The sequence below is a fragment of the Oncorhynchus masou genome, unplaced genomic scaffold (assembly GCF_036934945.1).
Source record: "Oncorhynchus masou masou isolate Uvic2021 unplaced genomic scaffold, UVic_Omas_1.1 unplaced_scaffold_679, whole genome shotgun sequence".
Lineage (NCBI taxonomy): Eukaryota > Metazoa > Chordata > Actinopteri > Salmoniformes > Salmonidae > Oncorhynchus > Oncorhynchus masou.
This window is the reverse complement of record NW_027013240.1, coordinates 139,253-161,073: the sequence shown is the minus strand read 5'-3', so window position 1 is coordinate 161,073 and position 21,821 is coordinate 139,253. Positions and strand designations below refer to the sequence as shown.

The window sequence follows — 21,821 nt, the reverse complement described above, 5'->3', positions numbered from 1 at the left end:
TAGACTCAGGCCCGGCGGTAGACGTGAGGCCCGGCGGTAGACGTGAGGCCCGGCGGTAGACGTGAGGCCCGGCGGTAGACGTGAGGCCCAGCGGTAGACGTGAGGCCCAGCGGTAGACGTGAGGCCCAGCGGTAGACGTGAGGCCCAGCGGTAGACGCGAGACCCAGCGGTCATTATGAACAGGGATTATGACTGTTTGATATAAATGACACTATAGTGGTCTGGAAATACGTTAACATTAAAGTAGGCAAATAATTAGTTGGAAACAACTTTGCCATCATTGTGATTCTTTCAAATGTACTTTGGAGAGACAGCAATGTTGCCGTTAGCGAGCAAAGAGTGTAAAAAATTGCTAACGATGCTAATGTCAGCTAGCTAAGTCACTGTTGTCCCCTCGATCTTAGTTAGCTGGCTAACGTTATACTGCGTCTAAAGTCAATCTGGCGTCATCACGACGATGACAAAATGTTTTTCCTACCAATGATTTGACTCCTTTTTTAGAAATATCCTTGTATTTCCCAAGCAACCCTGTAATGCACTTTTGTTTAAATCTTCATCAGCGTCAAGACAATAGCATTGAGGACAACATCAGTCTAGTTCGATACAATACTGTGACCAAATGTACAACCCCCATGTATAAAGGGCTTTAGCCTCGTGCTGATTGGTTCCTAGAGGGCAGTAGATGAATAACCCTGGGCTTGATCTAGTTCACATACTGTATTCTTCCCCTGGTGCTGCTATAGTGGGTTCTAATGTGGGATTTAGTCTTGATGTGCGATAAACACTATTCCCTCTGAAATAATTACCTAACTAAATGGTGCTTAGTGTTCAGAGACATGTGATAAGGGGTTCTGTTACTGCTTCAAGCAGAGGACAAATCATGTTGGACTTTGTAGAAAATAATGTTATTTTCTCTCTCTCTCTCGCTCTCTCGCTTTCCCCCTCTCCTCTCTCTCTCTCTCTCTCTCCCGCTCTCTCTACCTACCTCGATCTCTCTCTCTCTCTCTCTCTCCCCCTCTTCTCTCTCTCTTCTCTCGCTCTCGCTCTCCCCCTCTCTTCTCTCTCTCTCTCCCTCTCCTGCTCTCTCTACCTACCTCGATCTCTCTCTCTCTCTCTCTCTCTCTCTCTCTGTCTGTCTCTCTCTCTTTTTCTCTCTCTCTCCCCCTCTCTCTTTTTCTCTCTCTCTCCCCCTCTCTCTTCCCTCTCTCTCTCTCTCTGTCTCTCTCTCTCTCCCCCCTCTCATCCCTCTCTCTCTGTCTCTCTCTGTCTCTCTCTCTTCCCCCTCTCTCTCTCTCTCTCTCTCTCTCTCTTCCGCTCTCTCTCCTCTCAGACCATTCACGTGGCCATCGTGTGTGCCGGGTACAACGCCAGTCGTGATGTGGTGACACTCGTCAAGTCAGTCCTTTTTCACAGGTAGGTACACACACACACAGCTGGGCCTGTCTGCAACCCTCCTCTCTCAGTAGTCTGAATATGCTGCCGCCTACTCTCGGTTGCATGGCAACGCCACCACCTCAGTGATCCCCCTAGCTGTGTGTGTGTGTGTGTGTGTGTGTGTGTGTGTGTGTGTGTGTGTGTGTGTGTGTGTGTGTGTGTGAGAGATTTTATTGTAAATGAGAACAGAATACATTTCTAAACACTTCTACCTTAACTACAGGATGGGTGTCCCTAAACCGGTACGGTTGTTGCTAACGTGACTGGAATGACGTTGTAAACAACAGCCAACTTTCCGGGACATAGACATGTCTCACATGGGCAGAAAGCTTAACATTCTTGTTAATCTAACTGCACTGTCCAATTTACAGTAGCTATTACAGTGAAACAATACCATGTTATTGTTTGAGGAGAGTCCACAACAACAGAACACTTTTATCACGCCAACTGGTTTGATACATTCACCTCTGAAGGTTAATAATGTACTTACATTCAGTAATCTGGCTGTGATTTGTCATCCTGAGGGTCCCAGAGATAAAGCGTAGCACAGTTTTGTTTGATAAATTTTTTTTTTATGTTCAAATGTAGGGAACTGTGTTCTACAGTTTGATGTATGAGTTATTGTTATTCTGTGTGGATTATTGTTAATCTGTGTGGATCAGACCCGTTGTTATTCTGTGTGGATCAGACCCGTTGTTATTCTGTGCGGATCAGACCCGTTGTTATTCTGTGTGGATCAGACCCGTTGTTAATCTGTGTGGATCAGAGACGTTGTTATTCTGTGTGGATCAGACCCGTTGTTATTCTGTGTGGATCAGACCCGTTGTTATTCTGTGTGGATCAGACCCGTTGTTATTCTGTGTGGATCAGACCCGTTGTTATTCTGTGTGGATCAGACCCGTTGTTAATCTGTGTGGATCAGAGACGTTGTTATTCTGTGTGGATCAGACCCGTTGTTAATCTGTGTGGATCAGAGACGTTGTTAATCTGTGTGGATCAGAGACCTTGTTATTCTGTGTGGATCAGACCCGTTGTTAATCTGTGTGGATCAGACCCGTTGTTAATCTGTGTGGATCAGAGACATTGTTAATCTGTGTGGATCAGAGACATTGTTAATCTGTGTGGATCAGACCCGTTGTTAATCTGTGTGGATCAGACCCGTTGTTAATCTGTGTGGATCAGACCCGTTGTTAATCTGTGTGGATTAGAGACATTGTTAATCTGTGTGGATCAGAGACATTGTTATTCTGTGTGGATCAGACCCGTTGTTATTCTGTGTGGATCAGACCCGTTGTTATTCTGTGTGGATCAGACCCGTTGTTATTCTGTGTGGATCAGACCCGTTGTTAATCTGTGTGGATCAGAGACATTGTTAATCTGTGTGGATCAGAGACATTGTTATTCTGTGTGGATCAGACCCGTTGTTATTCTGTGTGGATCAGACCCGTTGTTATTCTGTGTGGATCAGACCCGTTGTTATTCGGTGTGGATCAGACCCGTTGTTATTCTGTGTGGATCTGACCCGTTGTTATTCTGTGTGGATCAGACCCGTTGTTATTCTGTGTGGATCAGACCCGTTGTTATTCTGTGTGGATCAGACCCGTTGTTATTCTGTGTGGATCAGACCCGTTGTTATTCTGTGTGGATCAGACCCGTTGTTATTCTGTGTGGATCAGACCCGTTGTTATTCTGTGTGGATCAGACCCGTTGTTATTCTGTGTGGATCAGACCCGTTGTTATTCTGTGTGGATCAGACCCGTTGTTATTCTGTGTGGATCAGACCCGTTGTTTAGGTTAATAAATAAATAACAACTTCCAGTCTACAGAGCCAAGTGAGATATTTCACCCCAGAAATACACGGTCTCTTTTTGAAGAATGTTCTGAATGGAATCGATGATAGACGAGGAGTTTGTCCTGTCATCCCTGTTGATTGTCATCCTGGGTCTAGACCTTATATCTGTGCTTTATATGACAGCATTTATTACCCCCCAGGACTGTGATTCTGTCTAACAGCCCAGAGCAGAGACCCGAGGCAGGACCAAAACACTGGCTGTGATTCTGCCTGACAGCCCAGAGCAGAGACCCGAGGCAGGACCAAAACACTGGCTGTGATTCTGCCTGACAGCCCAGAGCAGAGACCAAAACACTGGCTATGATTCTGTCTGACAGCCAAGAGCAGAGACCGAGGCAGGACCAAAACACTGGCTGTGATTCTGCCTGACAGCCAAGAGCAGAGACCGAGGCAGGACCAAAACACTGGCTGTGATTCTGTCTGACAGCCCAGAACAGAGACCAAAACACTGGCTGTGATTCTGTCTGACAGCCCAGAGCAGAGACCAAAACACTGGCTGTGATTCTGTCTGACAGCCCAGAACAGAGACCAAAACACTGGCTGTGATTCTGTCTGACAGCCCAGAGCAGAGACCAAACACTGGCTGTGATTCTGTCTAACAGCCCAGAGCAGAGACCCGAGGCAAGACCAAAACACTGACTGTGATTCTGTCTGACAGCCCAGAGCAGAGACCGAGGCAATACAAAACACTGACTGTGATTCTGCCTGACAGCCCAGAGCAGAGACCCGAGGCAAGACCAAAACACTGGCTGTGATTCTGCCTGACAGCCCAGAGCAGAGACCGAGGCAAGACCAAACACTGGCTGTGATTCTGTCTGACAGCCCAGAGCAGAGACCGAGGCAAGACCAAACACTGGCTGTGATTCTGCCTGACAGCCCAGAGCTAAGACCCGAGGCAAGACCAAACACTGGCTGTGATTCTGTCTGACAGCCCAGAGCAGAGACCCGAGGCAAGACCAAAACACTGGCTGTGATTCTGTCTGTAGGTGTTCCTATGGTTCTGTTGAGGGCATCACTAGGTGTTTCCTACCGTTCTGTTGGATCAGAGACAAAGTAGGCCCCTTCCTCGTCCATTTCTGTTAATACAAATCAATCTCATGTTGGTGTAGAGAGCTCCCTGTCGTGTGTGTGTGTGTGTTTCCTCCTCTCTCAAGCTCTCACCGCTCAATACACATATAGACGTGTTAGCAGATACATCATGTTATAGACGTGTTATAGACGTGTTATCTGAACAGATACATCATGTTATAGACGTGTTATAGACGTGTTATCTGAACAGATATATCATGTTATAGACGTGTTATAGACGTGTTATCTGAGCAGATATATCATGTTATAGACGTGTTATAGACGTGTTATCTGAACAGATACATCATGTTATAGATGTGTTATAGACGTGTTATCTGAACAGATACATCATGTTATAGACGTGTTATAGACGTGTTATCTGAACAGATATATCATGTTATAGACGTGTTATAGACGTGTTATCTGAACAGATACATCATGTTATAGACGTGTTATAGACGTGTTATCTGAACAGATACATCATGTTATAGACGTGTTATAGACGTGTTATCTGAACAGATACATCATGTTATAGACGTGTTATCTGAACAGATACATCATGTTATAGACGTGTTATAGACGTGTTATCTGAACAGATACATCATGTTATAGACGTGTTATAGACGTGTTATCTGAACAGATACATCATGTTATAGACGTGTTATAGACGTGTTATCTGAACAGATACATCATGTTATAGACGTGTTATCTGAACAGATACATCATGTTATAGACGTGTTATCTGAGCAGATACATCATGTTATAGACGTGTTATAGACGTGTTATCTGAACAGATACATCATGTTATAGACGTGTTATCTGAGCAGATACATCATGTTATAGACGTGTTATAGACGTGTTATCTGAACAGAAGATATATTAGAGAGATTACTGTTTATCATCTCCCTAATTGTTGTTCTGTGTGTTTATATTGATGTTTCATGTTGTTCTGTGTGTTCATATTGATGTTTCATGTTGTTCTGTGTGTTTATATTGATGTTTCATGTTGTTCTGTGTGTTCATATTGATGTTTCATGTTGTTCTGTGTGTTCATATTGATGTTTCATGTTGTTCTGTGTGTTCATATTGATGTTTCATGTTGTTCTGTGTGTTCATATCGAGGTTTCATGTTGTTTTCTAAATATACTTTAAAGTACTGCGCTTATGCTCTGAGTCTCACCTTATCCCTCTGTGTGTGTGTGTGTGTGTGTGTGTGCGTGTGTGTGTGTGTGTGTGTGTGTGTGTGTGTGTGTGTGTGTGTGTGTGTGTGTGTGTGTGTGTGTCTCTTGCAGGCGGAACCCTCTCCACTTCCACATCATAACGGACTCTACAGCCCAGCAGATCCTAGCCTCTCTGTTCCGTACCTGGATGGTCCCTGCTGTCAGGGTGGACTTCTACGATGCAGACGAACTCAAGGTGAGACACATCTACAGCCTCCCCCCCCCCCCCAAAAACACACACATCTACAGCCTCCCCCCCCCCCAAAACACACACATCCACAGCCCCCCCCAAAACACACACATCTACAGCCTCCCCCCACCCCCAAAACACACACATCCACAGCCCCCCCCCCAAAACACACACATCTACAGCCTCCCCCCCCCCAAAACGCACACATCTACAGCCTCCCCTCCCCCCAAAAACACACATCTACAGCCTCCCCCCCAAAAACACACACATCTACAGCCCCCCCCCCAGAACACACACATCTACAGCCTCCCCACCCCAAAACACACACATCTACAGCCTCCCCCCCAAAAACACACACATCTACAGCCTCCCCACCCCAAAACACACACATCTACAGCCTCCCCCCAAAAACACACACATCTACAGCCTCCCCCCCCCAAAACACACACATCTACAGCCTCCCCCCAAAACACACACATCGACAGCCTCCCCACCCAAAAACACACACATCGACAGCCCCCCCCCCAAAAACACACACATCTACAGCCTCCCCCAAAACACACACATCTACAGCCTCCCCCCAAAAAAACACACACATCTACAGCCTCCCCCAAAACACACACATCTACAGCCTCCCCCCCCAAAACACACACATCTACAGCCTCCCCCCAGAACACACACATCTACAGCCCCCCCAGAACACACACATCTACAGCCTCCCCCCAAAAAACACACACATCGACAGCCGACCCCACCCCTAAACACACACATCTACAGCCTCCCCCCAAAACACACACATCTACAGCCTCCCCCCCCAAAACACACACATCTACAGCCTCCCCCCCCAAAACACACACATCTACAGCCCCCCCCAGAACACACACATCTACAGCCTCCCCCCAAAACACACACATCTACAGCCTCCCCCCAAAACACACACATCTACAGCCTCCCCCCAAAACACACACATCTACAGCCCCCCCCAAAACACACACATCTACAGCCCCCCCAGAACACACACATCGACAGCCGACCCCACCCCTAAACACGCACATCTACAGCCTCCCCCCCCCCCAAACACACACATCGACAGCCTCCCCCCCCCCCAAAACACACACATCTACAGCCGGGACCCCCCCAAAAAACACACACATCTACAGCCTCCCCCCTCCAAAACACACACATCTACAGCCCCCCCCAAAACACACACATCCACAGCCTCCCCCCCAAAACACACACATCTACAGCCCCCCCAAAACACACACATCCACAGCCTCCCCCCCCAAACACACACATCTACAGCCCCCCCCCCCCAAAAAAACACACACATTTACAGCCGGGACCCCCCCCAAAACACACACATCCACAGCCTCCCCCCCCAAAACACACACATCTACAGCCTCCCCCCCCAAAACACACACATCTACAGGCTCCCCCCCCAAAACACACACATCTACAGCCTCCCCCCAAAACACACACATCGACAGCCGGGACCCCCCAAAAAACACACACATCTACAGCCTCCCCCTCCAAAACACACACATCTACAGCCCCCCCCAAAACACACACATCCACAGCCTCCCCCCAAAACACACACATCTACAGCCCCCCCCAAAACACACACATCCACAGCCTCCCCCCCCAAAACACACACATCTACAGCCCCCCCCAAAACACACACATCCACAGCCTCCCCCCAAAACACACACATCTACAGCCTCCCCCCCCAAAACACACACATCTACAGCCTCCCCCCCCAAAACACACACATCGACAGCCTCCCCCCCAAAAACACACACATCGACAGCCTCCCCCCAAAAACACACACATCGACAGCCCCCCCCCCCCCCAAAAACACACACATCTACAGCCTCCCCACCCCAAAACACACACATCTACAGCCTCCCCCCCCAAAACACACACATCTACAGCCCCCCCCCCAAAACACACACATCTACAGCCCCCCCCAAAACACACACATCGACAGCTGATCCCCCCAAAACACACACATCTACAGCCGACCCCCCCCCCAAAACACACACATCGACAGCCGACCCCCCCCAAAACACACACATCTACAGCCGGGACCCCCCCCCAAAACACACACATCTACAGCCGACCCCCCCCCCCAAACACACACATCTACAGCCGCCCCCTCCCCAAAACAACAACTACTCCTTCTGTCGTCAACATGAGAGAGATTCTGTACCTCGTCTTTCTCCATCTGACCTCCTCCAACACACACATCCTCTGTTCATCCTGTTTTGGTCTGTTAATCTGGACTGAGGTGTCATGGTTCCTCTTCAAGACTGTCTGGTTCGTATCTTTTAATCTGGACTGAGGTGTCAGGGTTCCTCAACAAGACTCTCTGTTAATCTGGACTGAGGTGTCAGGGTTCCTCAACAAGACTGTCTGTTAATCTGGACTGAGGTGTCATGGTTCCTCAACAAGACTGTCTGTTAATCTGGACTGAGGTGTCATGGTTCCTCATCAAGACTGTCTGTTAATCTGGACTGAGGTGTCAGGGTTCCTCATCAAGACTGTCTGGTTCATGTCTGTTAATCTGGACTCAGGTGTCAGGGTTCCTCATCAAGACTGTCTGGTTCATGTCTGTTAATCTGGACTGAGGTGTCAGGGTTCCTCAACAAGACTGTCTGTTAATCTGGACTGAGGTGTCAGGGTTCCTCTTCAAGACTGTCTGTTAATCTGGACTGAGGTGTCAGGGTTCCTCAACAAGACTGTCTGTTAATCTGGACTGAGGTGTCAGGGTTCCTCATCAAGACTGTCTGTTAATCTGGACTGAGGTGTCATGGTTCCTCAACAAGACTGTCTGTTAATCTGGACTGAGGTGTCATGGTTCCTCATCAAGACTGTCTGTTAATCTGGACTGAGGTGTCAGGGTTCCTCATCAAGACTGTCTGGTTCATGTCTGTTAATCTGGACTCAGGTGTCAGGGTTCCTCATCAAGACTGTCTGGTCATGTCTGTTAATCTGGACTGAGGTGTCAGGGTTCCTCAACAAGACTGTCTGTTAATCTGGACTGAGGTGTCAGGGTTCCTCTTCAAGACTGTCTGTTAATCTGGACTGAGGTGTCAGGGTTCCTCAACAAGACTGTCTGTTAATCTGGACTGAGGTGTCAGGGTTCCTCATCAAGACTGTCTGTTAATCTGGACTGAGGTGTCAGGGTTCCTCAACAAGACTGTCTGTTAATCTGGACTGAGGTGTCAGGGTTCCTCTTCAAGACTGTCTGTTAATCTGGACTGAGGTGTCAGGGTTCCTCTTCAAGACTGTCTGTTAATCTGGACTGAGGTGTCAGGGTTCCTCTTCAAGACTGTCTGTTAATCTGGACTGAGGTGTCAGGGTTCCTCAACAAGACTGTCTGTTAATCTGGACTGAGGTGTCAGGGTTCCTCATCAAGACTGTCTGTTAATCTGGACTGAGGTGTCAGGGTTCCTCATCAAGACTGTCTGTTAATCTGGACTGAGGTGTCAGGGTTCCTCAACAAGACTGTCTGGTTCGTATCTGTTAATCTGGACTGAGGTGTCAGGGTTCCTCAACAAGACTGTCTGGTTCGTATCTGTTAATCTGGACTGAGGTGTCAGGGTTCCTCAACAAGACTGTCTGTTAATCTGGACTGAGGTGTCAGGGTTCCTCAACAAGACTGTCTGTTAATCTGGACTGAGGTGTCAGGGTTCCTCATCAAGACTGTCTGTTAATCTGGACTGAGGTGTCAGGGTTCCTCATCAAGACTGTCTGTTAATCTGGACTGAGGTGTCAGGGTTCCTCATCAAGACTGTCTGTTAATCTGGACTGAGGTGTCAGGGTTCCTCAACAAGACTGTCTGGTTCGTATCTGTTAATCTGGACTGAGGTGTCAGGGTTCCTCAACAAGACTGTCTGGTTCGTATCTGTTAATCTGGACTGAGGTGTCAGGGTTCCTCAACAAGACTGTCTGTTAATCTGGACTGAGGTGTCAGGGTTCCTCAACAAGACTGTCTGGTTCGTATCTGTTAATCTGGACTGAGGTGTCAGGGTTCCTCAACAAGACTGTCTGGTTCGTATCTGTTAATCTGGACTGAGGTGTCATGGTTCCTCAACAAGACTGTCAGTTAATCTGGACTGAGGTGTCAGGGTTCCTCAACAAGACTGTCTGTTAATCTGGACTGAGGTGTCATGGTTCCTCAACAAGACTGTCTGGTTCGTATCTGTTAATCTGGACTGAGGTGTCAGGGTTCCTCAACAAGACTGTCTGGTTCGTATCTGTTAATCTGGACTGAGGTGTCATGGTTCCTCAACAAGACTGTCAGTTAATCTGGACTGAGGTGTCAGGGTTCCTCAACAAGACTGTCTGTTAATCTGGACTGAGGTGTCATGGTTCCTCAACAAGACTGTCTGGTTCGTATCTGTTAATCTGGACTGAGGTGTCATGGTTCCTCATCAAGACTCTCTGTTAATCTGGACTGAGGTGTCAGGGTTCCTCTTCAAGACTGTCTGTTAATCTGGACTGAGGTGTCATGGTTCCTCTTCAAGACTGTCTGTTATTCTGGACTGAGGTGTCAGGGTTCCTCAACAAGACTGTCTGGTTCGTATCTGTTAATCTGGACTGAGGTGTCAGGGTTCCTCATCAAGACTGTCTGGTTCGTATCTGTTAATCTGGACTGAGGTGTCAGGGTTCCTCAACAAGACTGTCTGGTTCGTATCTGTTAATCTGGACTGAGGTGTCATGGTTCCTCAACAAGACTGTCTGTTAATCTGGATTGAGGTGTCAGGGTTCCTCAACAAGACTGTCTGTTAATCTGGATTGAGGTGTCAGGGTTCCTCATCAAGACTGTCTGTTATTCTGGACTGAGGTGTCAGGGTTCCTCAACAAGACTGTCTGTTAATCTGGATTGAGGTGTCAGGGTTCCTCATCAAGACTGTCTGTTAATCTGGACTGAGGTGTCAGGGTTCCTCAACAAGACTGTCTGTTAATCTGGACTGAGGTGTCAGGGTTCCTCAACAAGACTGTCTGTTAATCTGGACTGAGGTGTCAGGGTACCTCAACAAGACTGTCAGTTAATCTGGACTGAGGTGTCAGGGTTCCTCAACAAGACTGTCAGTTAATCTGGACTGAGGTGTCATGGTTCCTCATCAAGACTGTCAGTTAATCTGGACTGAGGTGTCATGGTTCCTCAACAAGACTGTCTGTTAATCTGGACTGAGGTGTCATGGTTCCTCAACAAGACTGTCTGTTAATCTGGACTGAGGTGTCATGGTTCCTCTTCAAGACTGTCTGGTTCGTATCTGTTAATCTGGACTGAGGTGTCATGGTTCCTCTTCAAGACTGTCTGTTAATCTGGACTGAGGTGTCATGGTTCCTCATCAAGACTGTCTGGTTCGTATCTGTTAATCTGGACTGAGGTGTCATGGTTCCTCTTCAAGACTGTCTGTTAATCTGGACTGAGGTGTCATGGTTCCTCAACAAGACTGTCTGGTTCGTATCTGTTAATCTGGACTGAGGTGTCATGGTTCCTCTTCAAGACTGTCTGGTTCGTATCTGTTAATCTGGACTGAGGTGTCATGGTTCCTCTTCAAGACTGTCTGTTAATCTGGACTGAGGTGTCATGGTTCCTCAACAAGACTGTCTGGTTCGTATCTGTTAATCTGGACTGAGGTGTCATGGTTCCTCAACAAGACTGTCTGGTTCGTATCTGTTAATCTGGACTGAGGTGTCATGGTTCCTCATCAAGACTGTCTGGTTCGTATCTGTTAATCTGGACTGAGGTGTCATGGTTCCTCAACAAGACTGTCTGTTAATCTGGACTGAGGTGTCATGGTTCCTCATCAAGACTGTCTGGTTCGTATCTGTTAATCTGGACTGAGGTGTCATGGTTCCTCAACAAGACTGTCTGTTAATCTGGACTGAGGTGTCAGGGTTCCTCATCAAGACTGTCTGGTTCGTATCTGTTAATCTGGACTGAGGTGTCAGGGTTCCTCAACAAGACTGTCTGTTAATCTGGACTGAGGTGTCATGGTTCCTCAACAAGACTGTCTGTTAATCTGGACTGAGGTGTCATGGTTCCTCAACAAGACTGTCTGTTAATCTGGACTGAGGTGTCATGGTTCCTCATCAAGACTGTCTGGTTCGTATCTGTTAATCTGGATTGAGGTGTCAGGGTTCCTCTTCAAGACTGTCTGGTTCGTATCTGTTAATCTGGACTGAGGTGTCAGGGTTCCTCAACAAGACTGTCTGGTTCGTATCTGTTAATCTGGACTGAGGTGTCAGGGTTCCTCAACAAGACTGTCTGGTTTGTATCTGTTAATCTGGACTGAGGTGTCAGGGTTCCTCAACAAGACTGTCTGGTTCGTATCTGTTAATCTGGACTGAGGTGTCAGGGTTCCTCAACAAGACTGTCTGGTTCGTATCTGTTAATCTGGACTGAGGTGTCAGGGTTCCTCAACAAGACTGTCTGGTTCGTATCTGTTAATCTGGACTGAGGTGTCAGGGTTCCTCAACAAGACTGTCTGGTTCGTATCTGTTAATCTGGACTGAGGTGTCAGGGTTCCTCAACAAGACTGTCTGGTTCGTATCTGTTAATCTGGACTGAGGTGTCAGGGTTCCTCAACAAGACTGTCTGGTTCGTATCTGTTAATCTGGACTGAGGTGTCAGGGTTCCTCAACAAGACTGTCTGGTTCGTATCTGTTAATCTGGACTGAGGTGTCAGGGTTCCTCAACAAGACTGTCTGGTTCGTATCTGTTAATCTGGACTGAGGTGTCAGGGTTCCTCAACAAGACTGTCTGGTTCGTATCTGTTAATCTGGACTGAGGTGTCAGGGTTCCTCAACAAGACTGTCTGGTTCGTATCTGTTAATCTGGACTGAGGTGTCAGGGTTCCTCAACAAGACTGTCTGGTTCGTATCTGTTAATCTGGACTGAGGTGTCAGGGTTCCTCAACAAGACTGTCTGGTTCGTATCTGTTAATCTGGACTGAGGTGTCAGGGTTCCTCAACAAGACTGTCTGGTTCGTATCTGTTAATCTGGACTGAGGTGTCAGGGTTCCTCAACAAGACTGTCTGGTTCGTATCTGTTAATCTGGACTGAGGTGTTAGGGTTCCTCAACAAGACTGTCTGGTTTGTGTCTGTTAACCCTCTACCTCCTTCTCTTCTGTCAGGCGGAGGTGTCAGGGTTCCTCAACAAGACTGTCTGGTTCGTGTCTGTTAACCCTCTACCTCCTTCTCTTCTGTCAGGCGGAGGTGTCAGGGTTCCTCAACAAGACTGTCTGGTTCGTGTCTGTTGATACTGGAGGTGTCAGGGTTCCTCAACAAGACTGTCTGGTTCGTGTCTGTTAACCCTCTACCTCCTTCTCTTCTGTCAGGCTGAGGTGTCGTGGATCCCCAACAAACATTATTCCGGTATCTACGGTCTGATGAAGCTGGTGCTCACCAAGACCCTACCCCCAGACCTGCAGAAAGTCATCGTCCTGGACACAGATATCACCTTCGCTACGGACATCGCTGAGCTCTGGGCCGTCTTCCACAAGTTCAAAGGTGAGGCGACTACATCCTTTCCTGTTGGGGTGTAATTGTGCTTCCTGTTGCTTCTGCTAAGGGAGTTACATTACATTTAAGTCATTTAGCAGACGCTCTTATCCAGAGCTGTATTCATTAGGAGCCACTAGCAAAACTAAAATGAGTGTTTCTTATTGGACAAGGTCAGTTAGTTCCCTCCCTGTTTCAAGTAAGTTTTCTTCTGTTTGGGGAAGGGGGATACCAAGTCGGTTGTGCAACTAAATGTATTCAACTGAAGTGTGTCTTCCTCATTTAACCCTCTGAATCAGAGATGTGTGGGGGGGGGCTGCCTTAGTCAACATCCTGTTCATACCCCACCCCCCACCCTGTTCATTTAACCCTCTGAATCAGAGAGGTGGGGGCGGGGCTGCCTTAGTCAACATCCTGTTCATACCCCACCCCCCACCCTGTTCATTTAACCCTCAGAATCAGAGAGGTGGGGGGGGGCTGCCTTAGTCAACATCCTGTTCATACCCCACCCCCCACCCTGTTCATTTAACCCTCAGAATCAGAGAGGTGGGGGGGGGGCTGCCTTAGTCAACATCCTGTTCATACCCCACCCCCCACCCTGTTCATTTAACCCTATGAATCAGAGAGGTGGGGGGGGGGCTGCCTTAGTCAACATCCACGTCTTCGGCGCCTGGGGAACAGTGGGTTAACTGCCTTGCTCAGGGCCCGGGGAACAGTGGGTTAACTGCCTTGTTCAGGGCCCGGGGAACAGTGGGTTAACTGTCTTGTTCAGGGCCCGGGGAACAGTGGGTTAACTGCCTTGCTCAGGGGAACAGTGGGTTAACTGGTCTAGGAACAGTGGGTTAACTGCCTTGTTCAGGGGAACAGTGGGTTAACTGCCTTGTTCAGGGGAACAATGGGTTAACTGGTCTAGGAACAGTGGGTTAACTGCCTTGTTCAGGGGAATAGTGGGTTAACTGCCTTGTTCAGGGGAACAGTGGGTTAACTGCCTTACTCAGGGCCCGGGGAACAGTGGGTTAACTGCCTTGCTCAGGGGTAGAACGTCAGATTTCTTTACCATGTCAGCTCGGGGATTCGATCCAGCAACCTTAACGGTTACTGGCCCAACGCTCCAACCACTAGGCTACCTGCTGGTTACTGGACCAAAACACTCCAACCACTAGGCTACCTGCTGGTTACTGGCCCAACGCTCCAACCACTAGGCTACCTGCAGGTTACTGGCCCAACATTCCAACCACTAGGCTACCTGCTGGTTACTGGCCCAACACTCTAACCACTAGGCTACCTGCTGGTTACTGGCCCAACGCTCCAACCACTAGGCTACCTGCTGGTTACTGGCCCAACGCTCCAACCACTAGGCTACCTGCTGGTTACTGGCCCAACGCTCCAACCACTAGGCTACCTGCTGTTTACTGGCCCAACGCTCCAACCACTAGGCTACCTGCTGGTTACTAGCCCAAGCTCCAACCACTAGGCTACCTGCTGGTTACTGGCCCAACGCTCCAACCACTAGGCTACCTGCTGGTTACTGGCCCAACGCTCCAACCACTAGGCTCACTAGGCTACCTGCTGGTTACTGGCCCAACGCTCCAACCACTAGGCTACCTGCTGGTTACTGGCCCAACGCTCCAACCACTAGGCTACATTTGGTTCCTAATTGAGTAGTCTATTCGGGACGTGAATTTAAATTCAATTGACGATTTGCTTGTTGTTCTGTGAGGAGGAAGAGGGAGGTTGGGGGGAGGGAGGAGGTGGAGATTTATGGGTCCCTTTCTGTCTCACTGTGTATTACCTTTGGTTGGGCTTTGGATCAATCTTCATTAACAGTTCACATTATGCTTCACCACTAGCCACCCCCATCCTGTTCATACCCCACCCTGTTCATACCCCACCCTGTTCATACCCCACCCATTCCTACTACTTTGCTATTTTAATGAATTCAGAACTACTTACAATTCCATTAGGTGTTTCAAAGCATTATACCACAAATCATCTACAGTGCCGACACTGAATTGTGACGTCAAAAAAGAATTGTAATTACCATAATGTATTCTATTTTAATGTTTAGAATTCAGAACTACTTACAGTTCAATTAGAATTCAAACCACTCTCTGTTCCATCTAGCCAGCCAATCATTCTTTCCCAAGCAGGGATTCTTAAGCAGCGTATCGCAGGCACATTGGTTTGGATTAACAGTGACTGGTGGTTTAGGATTCTGAAAGTCGAATATTGAAGTCTCCGCCTCCCACGCGTTCTTTTACCCAGGAGACAGTATGCAGATAGCAGCTTGTCATTGTGAATGTTCATGCAAAGAGGTAAAACTAGCTCTGTAGATTCAGGTATCTAGTGCTGCTCCTACAGCCCCCTGCTGGGTCTCTAACTGCCCCTACAACCCCCTGCTGGGTCTCTAACTGCCTTACAGCCCCCTGCTGGGTCTCTAACTGCCCCTACAGCCCCCTGCTGGGTCTCTAACTGCCCCTACAGCCCCCTGCTGGGTCTCTAACTGCCCCCTACAGCCCCCTGCTGGGTCTCTAACTGCCCCTACAGCCCCCTGCTGGGTCTCTAACTGCCCCTACACCCCCTGCTGGGTCTCTAACTGCCTTACAGCCCCCTGCTGGGTCTCTAATTGCCCTACAGCCCCCTGCTGGGTCTCTAACTGCCCCTACAGCCCCCTGCTGGGTCTCTAACTGCCCTACAGCCCCCTGCTGGGTCTCTAACTGCCCTACAGCCCCCTGCTGGGTCTCTAACTGCTCCTACAGCCCCCTGCTGGGTCTCTAACTACCCCTACAGCCCCCTGCTGGGTCTCTAACTACCCCTACAGCCCCCTGCTGGGTCTCTAATTACCCCTACAGCCCCCTGCTGGGTCTCTAACTGCTCCTACAGCCCCCTGCTGGGTCTCTAACTACCCCTACAGCCCCCTGCTGGGTCTCTAACTTCCCTACAGCCCCCTGCTGGGTCTCTAACTGCTTGTTTGGGTAGAAACCTAGCTTGATGTCTCAGACTAGGTTATTGTTTGTGTAGAAACCTAGCCAGATGTCTCAGACTGTAGGTTGTTGTTTGGGTAGAAACCTATCTAGATGTCTGACTCTAGGTTGTTGTTTGGGTAGAAACCTAGCTAGATGTCTGACTCTAGGTTGTTGTTTGGGTAGAAACCTAGCCAGATGTCTGACTGTAGGTTATTGTTTGGGTAGAAACCAGCTAGATGTCTGACTGTAGGTTATTGTTTGGGTAGAAACCTAGCTAGATGTCTCACTCTAGGTTGTTGTTTGGGTAGAAACCTAGCTAGATGTCTGACTGTAGGTTGTTGTTTGGGTAGAAACCTAGCTAGATGTCTGACTGTAGGTTATTGTTTGGGTAGAAACCAGCTAGATGTCTGACTGTAGGTTATTGTTTGGGTAGAAACCTAGCTAGATGTCTCACTCTAGGTTGTTGTTTGGGTAGAAACCTAGCTAGATGTCTGACTGTAGGTTGTTGTTTGGGTAGAAACCTAGCTAGATGTCTGACTGTAGGTTATTGTTTGGGTAGAAACCTAGCTAGATGTCTGACTCTAGGTTGTTGTTTGGGTAGAAACCTAGCCAGATGTCTGACTGTAGGTTGTTGTTTGGGTAGAAACCTAGCTAGATGTCTGACTGTAGGTTATTGTTTGGGTAGAAACCAGCTAGATGTCTGACTGTAGGTTGTTGTTTGGGTAGAAACCTAGCTAGATGTCTGACTGTAGGTTGTTGTTTGGGTAGAAACCTAGCTAGATGTCTGACTGTAGGTTGTTGTTTGGGTAGAAACCAGCTAGATGTCTGACTGTAGGTTATTGTTTGGGTAGAAACCTAGCTAGATGTCTGACTGTAGGTTGTTGTTTGGGTAGAAACCTAGCTAGATGTCTGACTGTAGGTTATTGTTTGGGTAGAAACCAGCTAGATGTCTGACTGTAGGTTATTGTTTGGGTAGAAACCTAGCCAGATGTCTGACTGTAGGTTGTTGTTTGGGTAGAAACCTAGCTAGATGTCTGACTGTAGGTTATTGTTTGGGTAGAAACCAGCTAGATGTCTGACTGTAGGTTATTGTTTGGGTAGAAACCTAGCTAGATGTCTGACTGTAGGTTGTTGTTTGGGTAGAAACCAGCTAGATGTCTGACTGTAGGTTATTGTTTGGGTAGAAACCTAGCCAGATGTCTCAGACTGTAGGTTGTTGTTTGGGTAGAAACCAGCTAGATGTCTGACTCTAGGTTGTTGTTTGGGTAGAAACCTAGCTAGATGTCTGACTGTAGGTTGTTGTTTGGGTAGAAACCTAGCTAGATGTCTGACTGTAGGTTATTGTTTGGGTAGAAACCAGCTAGATGTCTGACTGTAGGTTGTTGTTTGGGTAGAAACCTAGCTAGATGTCTGACTGTAGGTTATTGTTTGGGTAGAAACCAGCTAGATGTCTGACTCTAGGATGTTGTTTGGGTAGAAACCTAGCCAGATGTCTCAGACTGTAGGTTGTTGTTTGGGTAGAAACCTAGCTAGATGTCTGACTGTAGGTTGTTGTTTGGGTAGAAACCTAGCCAGATGTCTCTGACTGTAGGTTATTGTTTGGGTAGAAACCTAGCTAGATGTCTGACTGTAGGTTGTTGTTTGGGTAGAAACCTAGCTAGATGTCTGACTGTAGGTTGTTGTTTGGGTAGAAACCTAGCCAGATGTCTCTGACTGTAGGTTATTGTTTGGGTAGAAACCTAGCTAGGATGTCTCAGACTGTAGGTTGTTGTTTGGGTAGAAACCTAGCTAGATGTCTGACTGTAGGATGTTGGTTTCTACCCAAACAACAACCTACAGTCTACACTGCGACATTGTAACAGCGAAGGGGCCACGGTGAACTCTTATGTGGGGCTCAGCCAGGACTGTTACTTTTGTAACTGAATGAAAACAATGAGAAAAGAAAACGTTATTTAACCAATTTTGATGTTTTGGAAACGAGATGGTTTAACTGCCTGTGAACAGCTTGGGGAGATTTAATCCTGTGGTGTTTAGGCCCAGTGTCACAGACCGGCGTTCATCAGTCAAATGACTAAATATACTTGTGGTGCTGACATCTCAACTGACACGTTATTTTACTAGGCAAGTAAAACCTTTCGGTTACTTGTCCAACGCTCGAACCACTAGGCTACGCTGCCACCCCAGTAGAGAGGCTATATACAGTAGAGTTGTTATGTTGTTAGATTCTGTTATGAGGTGTGTTCTATGTTGATTCTGTTATGAGGTGTGTTCTATGTTAGATTCTGTTATGAGGTGTGTTCTATGTTAGATTCTGTTATGGGGTGTGTTCTATGTTGTTAGATTCTGTTATGATGTGTGTTCTATGTTGTTAGATTCTGTTATGGGGTGTGTTCTATGTTAGATTCTGTTATGAGGTGTATTCTATGTTGTTAGATTCTGTTATGAGGTGTGTTCTATGTTGTTAGATTCTGTTATGAGGTGTGTTCTATGTTGTTAGATTCTGTTATGGGGTGTGTTCTATGTTAGATTCTGTTATGAGGTGTGTTCTATGTTAGATTCTGTTATGAGGTGTGTTCTATGTTAGATTCTGTTATGAGGTGTGTTCTATGTTAGATCCTGTTATGAGGTGTGTTCTATGTTAGATTCTGTTATGAGGTGTGTTCTATGTTAGATTCTGTTATGAGGTGTGTTCTATGTTAGATTCTGTTATGAGGTGTGTTCTATGTTAGATTCTGTTATGAGGTGTGTTCTATGTTGTTAGATTCTGTTATGAGGTGTGTTCTATGTTAGATTCTGTTATGAGGTGTGTTCTATGTTAGATTCTGTTATGAGGTGTGTTCTATGTTAGATTCTGTTATGAGGTGTGTTCTATGTTAGATTCTGTTATGAGGTGTGTTCTATGTTGTTAGATTCTGTTATGAGGTGTGTTCTATGTTAGATTCTGTTATGAGGTGTGTTCTATGTTACATTCTGTTATGAGGTGTGTTCTATGTTAGATTCTGTTATGAGGTGTGTTCTATGTTAGATTCTGTTATGAGGTGTGTTCTATGTTAGATTCTGTTATGAGGTGTGTTCTATGTTAGATTCTGTTATGAGGTGTGTTCTATGTTAGATTCTGTTATGAGGTGTGTTCTATGTTAGATTCTGTTATGAGGTGTGTTCTATGTTGTTAGATTCTGTTATGAGGTGTGTTCTATGTTAGATTCTGTTATGAGGTGTGTTCTATGTTAGATTCTGTAATGAGGTGTGTTCTATGTTAGATTCTGTAATGAGGTGTGTTCTATGTTGTTAGATTCTGTTATGAGGTGTGTTCTATGTTAGATTCTGTTATGAGGTGTGTTCTATGTTAGATTCTGTTATGAGGTGTGTTCTATGTTAGATTCTGTTATGAGGTGTGTTCTATGTTGTTAGATTCTGTTATGAGGTGTGTTCTATGTTGTTAGATTCTGTTATGAGGTGTGTTCTATGTTAGATTCTGTAATGAGGTGTGTTCTATGTTAGATTCTGTTATGAGGTGTGTTCTATGTTAGATTCTGTAATGAGGTGTGTTCTATGTTAGATTCTGTTATGAGGTGTGTTCTATGTTGTTAGATTCTGTTATGAGGTGTGTTCTATGTTAGATTCTGTTATGAGGTGTGTTCTATGTTGTTAGATTCTGTAATGAGGTGTGTTCTATGTTAGATTCTGCAGCATACCACCCTGCATACCACTGCTGGTTTGCTGCTGAAGCTAAGCAGGTTTGGTCCTGGTCAGTCCCTGGACGGGAGACCAGATGCTGCTGGAAGTGGTGTTGGAGGGCCAATAGGAGGCACCCTTCTGCCTGGTCTTCTAATCTAATGCTCCAGGGCAGTATTAGTACTAGGCAAGTCAGTTAGGAACAAAATTCTTATTTTCAATGATGGCCTACCGGGGAACAGTGGGTTAACTGCCTGTTCAGGGGCAGAACGACAGATTTGTACCTTGTCAGCTCGGGGATTCGAACTTTCGCTTACTAGTCCAACGCTCTAACCACTAGGCTACCCTGCCGCCTCTACACTCTAACCACTAGGCTACCCTGCCGCCTCTACACTCTAATCACTAGGCTACCCTGCCGCCCCTCCACTCTAACCACTAGGCTACCCTGCCGCCCCTCCACTCTAACCACTGGGCTACCCTGCCGCCTCTACACTCTAACCACTAGGCTACCCTGCCGCCCCTCCACTCTAACCACTAGGCTACCCTGCCGCCCCTCCACTCTAACCACTAGGCTCCCCTGCCGCCCCTCCACTCTAACCACTAGGCTACCCTGCCGCCCCTCCACTTTAACCACTAGGCTACCTGCCGCCCCTCCACTCTAACCACTAGGTTACCCTGCCGCCTCTACACTCTAACCACTAGGCTACCCTGCCGCCCCTCCACTCTAACCACTAGGTTACCCTGCCGCCCCTAATACAATAACAGGGGGAGGTTTGCAATATTTGTATGTCTAACATTCTCAGTCATCATTACTCACGATTCATTCAGGATTATCCGTAACCATGGTAGCATCCACATCTATGTAGAAGTGGTTCGAAACATATTCTATTTTTTTTTTTTACATTTGCAATAAAACTGATTCCAAAATGACACCAATATATTATTGACCATTCATTTCTATTGAGCAACAAAATCATCTGGGAAAAACAACCAAAACTAACATCAAATGTATCCAACAAGTTTGTAGTCATTCTGTGTTATGAATATGGGATTAAATATTTAACTTTTTACTACTTTAATACACAGAAGTGTATATGTCCCAATAGTTTTGCTCCCTTTTAAATAGTGGACTACGTACAAAAAGTGCTGTACATTTCAAAACGGTTCACCCGATATGGATGAAAATACCCTCAAATGAAAGCTGACAGTCTGTACTTTAACCTCATAGTCATTCGATGATCAAATCCAAACCTTTGGAGTATAGACCCAAAAGAAGGATATCATGCTTCACTGTCCCCATAATTACAGAGGCAATGTGTTTATTCTCACTAGACTGACTGGTCCAGTATGTTATTCTCACTAGACTGACTGGTCCAGTATGTATTCTATACTCAGTAGACTGACTAGTCCAGTTTGTATTTATTCTCAGTATACTGACTAGTCCAGTATTTTATTCTCAGTAGACTGACTAGTCCAGTATTTTATTCTCACTAGACTGACTGGTCCAGTATTTTATTCTCAGTAGACTGACTAGTCCAGTATTTTATTCTCAGTAGACTGACTAGTCCAGTATTTTATTCTCAGTAGACTGACTAGTCCAGTATGTATTTTATTCTCAGTCGACTGACTAGTCCAGTATGTATTTTATTCTCAGTAGACTGACTAGTCCAGTATTTTATTCTCAGTAGACTGACTAGTCCAGTATTTTATTCTCAGTAGACTGACTAGTCCAGTATTTTATTCTCAGTAGACTGACTAGTCCAGTATTTTATTCTCAGTAGACTGACTAGTCCAGTATTTTATTCTCAGTAGACTGACTAGTCCAGTATTTTATTCTCAGTAGACTGACTAGTCCAGTATTTTATTCTCAGTAGACTGACTAGTCCAGTATTCTATT

General features: G+C 46.6%; 1 protein-coding gene across 1 annotated transcript in view; it reads left to right on the top strand.

The window, feature by feature from the left end:
- The window catches only part of large1 (LARGE xylosyl- and glucuronyltransferase 1), a 215,447-nt gene that overhangs the window by 112,507 nt on the left and 81,119 nt on the right, over positions 1–21,821 (top strand). Inside the window, exons 4-6 of the mRNA XM_064963116.1 lie at positions 1,331–1,413; positions 5,647–5,770; positions 13,121–13,292. Of these exons, the coding sequence (XP_064819188.1) occupies positions 1,331–1,413; positions 5,647–5,770; positions 13,121–13,292 (379 nt within the window). The remainder of the gene's footprint in view (positions 1–1,330; positions 1,414–5,646; positions 5,771–13,120; positions 13,293–21,821) is intronic.